General features: G+C 34.2%; 1 protein-coding gene across 1 annotated transcript in view; it reads left to right on the plus strand.

Annotated features, from left to right (window-relative positions):
• Window positions 1-551: 551 nt before the first annotated feature.
• LOC104073394 (tudor domain-containing protein 3-like) overlaps window positions 552-6,394 on the plus strand; it is a gene marked incomplete at its 5' end in the record, with an annotated part of 27,936 nt that continues 22,093 nt past the window's right edge. Inside the window, 2 exons of the mRNA XM_009573131.1 lie at window positions 552-636; window positions 3,832-3,897. Coding sequence (XP_009571426.1) covers window positions 552-636; window positions 3,832-3,897 — 151 coding nt within the window. The remainder of the gene's footprint in view (window positions 637-3,831; window positions 3,898-6,394) is intronic.

The raw sequence follows: 6,394 nt of genomic DNA on the forward strand, positions 1-6,394 counted from the left end.
TACAGTCTTGCTCTTTAGAAACAGATGTGGTTGTGTTTTGTGGGTGGGATGAAAAAAAGGGGGGAGGTTATTTGTTTTGTTTTGTTTTTTCCTTGCAAGTGCATGAGTGAAAGTATGCCACTACATCAAGTAAAGCCCAAATGGTTGATTTTGAAACCAGGTTCCTATAATTTGGGAGAGCAGGCATGAGGAGCATAGTGTTATCCTGTTCGACATAATCGGGGTGATGGCTGTTGTTACTTTGTAAATAGAGCTTTTTTTTGTTTGCTTGGTTTGGTGTTTTTGGTTTGTGGTTTGGTTTTCTTTTTTCTTTTTTCTTTTTTCTTTTTTTTTTTTTTTTTTTACTAATTATGGAGGAAGAAATCTCTTACTCTATCTCTCATCTCAGTGTAAGGAAACTGGTTACATGAAGTCATTTTCCAAGTATTTTTAAATCTATGCTTCACCAGCACAAACGTTACAAACTAAAGACAGTAATCTTATATACAGAAAAAATGTCTGCCTAATGGATGCATCATGTGATATTCTCATATTTTTTTTTTCTTTAACAGGTATCTTTCAGATGAAGGAATTGAAGCTTGCATAAATTCCTCTGAAAAAGTTAATACAAATGACATTATCCTAGTTGCCCTTAATGTAAGTTGTGATTGTGAAAACTTTTTTCTGACAAGTCATGCTAAAAATGGTGTATCTAATGGCTCAAGTGTAGGTTTGTGTGGCTAATTAAGTGTGCCGTTGTCTGTGTGATTTACGTTGAAGGACAGAGTACCTATCTCTCTATTTGCGTGTATAAGTTGTGAATTTTATTTGGAAGTGACACCTATTCCAAACTGTGAAACCTGGAGGAGAAAAACGAACATAATTTTCAGTAGGAATATATTTTTATGTTTATGAAATGTAAATCTAAAGTCAAAGTACAAGCAGTAATAAAATCAGAAGTGCTCTGTACTAACATGGGTATGAAATTGTAGTACAAATTACTGGGATGAATAAAACACCCTTACTTAGTTTGACTTCTGGACATGATACACTTAAAGCACATTCAAACTAATGGTGAATTTTCCTGTGATGTGTACATATTTATGTAACTACAAACAGTGTTTGTTTTTTTTTATTTACTATAGAAATCTGGATTAGTAGTCATTCCTGCCAACAAATAAATACAAAAGTATACAAGATAAAGAAACAACTTGGAAACAATAAACCTTCATACTTTTAAGGACTTGAGAAAAGCGTGCATGTGAATTTCTGTTTTTCAGAATTCTAGTATATACATTGTTGGTAAACATTAGTAAGTCTGCTCTCTTTCAGTAGCAATGAAAAGAGGGCAGCTATGTGTTAATCCATGTATTTGTTACTTATTTTTGATTTATTCTTGTCAAAATCATGAGGGAGAGTTTTGAGAATTTTACATTTTCTTTGTTTAAAACTTCAGTCATCCATACGCAGAAGTTTTAAAGCTTGTATGTACTGTATATGGATTTATGTAAACTTTGTCCTTTATAATAACTATATGTAGTTCCAAGGGAAAAACAATGTAGTAGAGCACTTAAGAGAAAAGTATTCTTTATTAATGAAATTGGGAATGAGAATTGTTAGGGATTATTTTGTCCATCTTCGAGATTCAACCACTGTTGGTTTAAGATGATACTCTGAAAAGAGTATCCTCTCTGCTCCTTTCATTTATACTTTGAAGCATGTGTTCGATCACTTATATGTATGCATGTACCAATTCATGTAATGAATTTGAAAAGAAGTAAAGCAAAATTTTATAATGCAAAAATGCAAAGAATGTAATACAAAACATTTAGTTTCTGGACTGTAGTAGCATAGAATCATTAAGGTTGGAAAAGACCTCTAAGATCATCGAGTCGAACTGTCAACCCAACACCACCATGCCCACTAAACCCGTGGTACTGCATGCCTGTATATATGTGAGAATGCATTACTGCTTTATAAAAAAACCAACAAAATACTTCCAAGTTGCTGTGTATTACCCTGCATGTAATTATATGCTGGAACAAGTACAGACATGATAATTTGTGCATGTATGTGTTGTGTTTCCGGTTTGTTTGATAGATAATAAAAATAAAAACACAAGTCCTCCAAAGCCAGTTTTAATTGCTTATCAATATTTTTGTCATTAAGTCAGTTGTTTTGGTGCCCAGAAGGTTAAGTTACCTGTTGGTTAAGTAGGGAATAGCAGTGTGGCTTGAATGACAAGATAACAGTGAATTTAGATTCCACTTCTCACAAATTCACAAATTCTTTCCTTGACTGCTAGAGACAAGTTTCAGGCAGAAGAAACCAAGAAGTCAACTGACCTTTTTTTTTTGTGTGGATTGCTTAAATAAGTATGAAATAGACATATTTTAAGGACCTTCAGTTCTTAAAATGTTTTTATTTTGTGTCAGATCTTGCAAAGAATTTGTAAAAAGTTGTAAAAAGCAAAGAACCTTGCTGGAGACTTGTCAGTTATATGGATATGGAACAGGCGGGAACAGTTTATAGGAGCCTGTGTGCTATTCAGAAATAAATAACTGACAGATGACAGATCAGTTCACTCAGGTGGGCTCAGAGTGAAAACCGAATGCGCTTTCTTATCACCATCTATGGCTATCTTGTGCAGCAGAAAGTGGGTTGAGCATTTATCCACTCCTATAGCTACTCAGAGTAAATATACTAAAAGAGCATCCCTACAATTAGTTTTCTCTTTGTAGGGTACCAATGTTTCTTGCTGAAAAACAGAATAAACCACTTGTTTACAGTGTTTTAGATACTAAAATATAGTGCTGCTCAGTTGTAGATTAGGATCCGGAACAATAGTCTGTTGGCATGTATTAATGGCAAGTTAGTGTACAAGTTCTATTAGTAATTATATTTAGCCCTTCTTCTTTTGGAAGTCTTTGTGATCATAATAAATAAGGAGGGTTTTCAGCTTCAGTACGGTAATCTGCACCACCATGTTCTATTTAAAACAACAGGCTTATTTCAAGCAATGGAGTTTAGAAAACATAGGTGGTTTAGGCTGCACTGCTGTGCTTTATTTTTTCTCTTAACACATGTAAATGCACTGAACACCTAATGTGTAAAGTTTAATTATATTTTATTCCATTTCCTATTTTCACATGCTGCACCTTTTAGCCATTCAGTGCATCCTTTTGTCACACATCACGCTGATTGATATGCTTGTCCAAACAGTGTTAGGTGAGGAAAGTGCTTTTGTGGAGATTTGTTCCTTTGATCGTATGAATTGTTTGGTTCAATGTTGTCAGTGGCCATGTTGCACAGTTGGTGAGTAATGTCATGCAGCTGTCTACATCACTGCCAAAAGAAGTAATCAGACATTTAAGTTAAAAAGCATTTAATAGAAATATGATGTAAGCTTTTACTCCAGGTATAATTGCAAAAATCATCCCAACCTTTTATGAAGGATTTATGCATGTAAAAACACACAAACACAAAACGCTTTTCTCGAAGTGCCAACTGGAGAGTGAAGAAAGAAGTTTACCTCTATTAAACCTCAGAGTTATGTCTAATACTTAAACATCACTTAGTCATTTCATTTCATCTATTAAAAACATTTTAATCATCTTTGAAAATGTGCTTAAAACAAGAATATCATTTAAAAAGCAAAAGGATTTCTTTTGAAAACTCTTTTAGTTGTTGAATTTTTTTCATCATATGCAGTTAGAGGGATGGTTTTTTATAGTCTATGAATAGTTGGCATTATGGAAGAAATACCCTTCTCTTCCCTATTTTATAATGATAGGTTTTTTTGAAACAGGGTATTTTAGGTTAATATTCTCTTGTCTTCTGTATTAATTTCAGACAGATTTAAGAACGATTGGCAAGAAATTCCTCCCCAGTGACATCAATGGTGGAAAGGTGGAAAAGGTAGACAATATTTTTACTTCACGTTTTCTGTGTTCTGTGATTTCTGTGTGATGACAGCCTTCTATGGTGCATTAGTCTGGTTTTGTCATTATTTCACATACAGAAGAACCCAATGTTTGAGTGTATTATAGGATAAATGTATGAATATATTAGTTTGCCCACTAGCCTTTGTAAAGAGAGGACTCTCTCTTTTTTATTTCTCAACTTTGAAATGCTTAAGTAAATGTGAACAATCCTAGCAACTTAATTTATCATTCAAAAGTCATTTAACCTGTGTGATCTTGACATGGTATCAGAAGGTCATTTTCTCCCCTCCTTTATTCTTGCCAGGGCAACAAAGCAGGCTAGGAATAAAGCAAAGTAGCTGTGTGATTATGATATGTAGTGATACATGTTGATGCTGTATTAGTTGACTTACTGATATACATGATTATAGCTATACACTTCATGTAATTTTCCTATGACTGTGTATCCCATAGGTTATGTGGATAAACCATGTTAGATGGTATAACACTTTATATGCTGCAGAGTAGTATTATACTTGAAACTTGGGAGTGCTAGATTTTTAACATATGTTGTATGTTTAGATAAAAAATAAATTTGGCCCCTTCAGTACACCCTTCTTGTTTTCTTCCTTACATGCAGTTAAGAGAGTGGGTAAATGAAGGAATTTTATTTTAAACCTAGTGGTAGTTCTCAGTTGAAATAGTTATCCCTAACTTACAAATATTGACAGTCTGTATCACTGATATGAAAGTTCTGGGGAAACATTTCATTACTGTTGAAATTCAAATAGTGATAAGTCAAGGCGGGTTTGTTTTAAGAAAGCAAGATTGATGGGAGAGGCTGTTAAGAGCTGTTCGGATTTGTTTTTTCTGCTGATGCTGTTGTGTAAATCGAGTGGTGTCTGCTGTAAACCTTGGCTTCTACAAGAACAGCAGCAGGAACATTGTCGTCAGATATGAAGAGCCCTCTTGAGAGATAGTGTATTGCAGGATCATAGTTTTTAGCCAGGCAGCAGTCTGTGCATGCAACGTGTTACTTAATAAAACTTTTCCCGGAAAACTAGTTTAATAACTTTATTTCTTACAATGTGGAGCTATGTTTTTTGCAGGTATTACTTTGAAAAAAAAAAAAAAAAAAAATCTGATTGTTTACCTGGATAACATGCTGTTCAAGATACTTCAGTGCTTAAATAATCTTTTACCACCTAAAAGAATGATTTAGCTGTTTCTTATATCTATGACTTTAATATTTTTCTTCCTCTTCAGTTTCCTGTTTTTGAAATATGGAAAACAAGCAAAATAATTGCTTTTTGTGGCACCTGTTTTTGCGCTGTTCATTTCTCAGTTGCTTAATTGGAGTATTACTGGATTTTTCATTTCAGGTCATGTAACATTCACAAGGTCCAAATGTATTTGATTAAATGTAATTCTCCAGGGTATTAAGGTTGTATGTGTGGTAATGCTTGCCTTATTTAGTTTTACTGTTGAAACATGATTTCAGTTCAAAGTGACTTCAACTGTACTGTTTTTTAAAAGTTTTGTTGCATTATGGTAGGATTTCTTTAGAGGTAGTTGTTCAGTTTTCATTCATCACTTGGACAAGTTATTAGGTATATTCTCATTTCCTTTAGGGAGAATGTTTTCTACATTTCTGTTGTCATTACGTAGTTCAAGTGGTCAATTAAAGGTAGAAGTGTCATTAATTTCCTCAGAGCATTGATGGACTTTATATATGAGAATCTACTTACATGCTTTAAAACGTTTGCTTCTAGTTTAGCTGCTCAAGTCACCACTTGGGTTTTTCATGTTTCTCAGCTCAAACTAGAGAAGGTGCAATTGTGCCATTTTTTTCCACAAAATACAAAACCTCTGCACAAAAACAAGGGATGTGTGCTTGAAAACTGTGGTGGTTAGTGCTTTGAAATACCTGTGAGATAATAGCTACCTTTTCATGGGAAAAACCTTCTGCACTTGTACACATGCAAATACATCTATATTTTGTAAAACTGAACATCTGGGAAAATGAAAAGGTGGAAAAGGTGAGAAAAATCTAGTTCTAGTGTAATTTTCGAGGATCCTTATTAAACTTGTTGCCCTCCCCTCAGCGTATGTTCTGCTTTGTGTTACCGTGTGACCTTTTGAGGGTTCTCATTTTGTTACTGGCAGTACAAAACAGTATATATGTAGGATCCTAAATAAAAAACAGGAACTATTACTGAATGGAGCTTGATAAATTTCCGCATGGGATTGTCTTAGTTGATGGAGATGGAGGACTGGATGATAGGATTGAGTGCTGCAGGAATCCAGTCCAATCCAAGCTTTTTTTTTTGAAAGTTTGTTTGATTCAAGGTATTTCTGCTTCCCAGATTGTCAGATAGTTGAGAGAGATCCGTGCTTACAGACTCCATCCATTTTTGATGGTTAAAGAGTGAAAATACAGAGGAAAATGGTGTTTTTGTTCTTGGGTAATGACACCTGACAACAGCAGCAGG

This window comes from Fulmarus glacialis, unplaced genomic scaffold (genome assembly GCF_000690835.1).
Source record: "Fulmarus glacialis isolate BGI_N327 unplaced genomic scaffold, ASM69083v1 scaffold26952, whole genome shotgun sequence".
Classification (NCBI taxonomy): Eukaryota; Metazoa; Chordata; class Aves; order Procellariiformes; family Procellariidae; genus Fulmarus; species Fulmarus glacialis.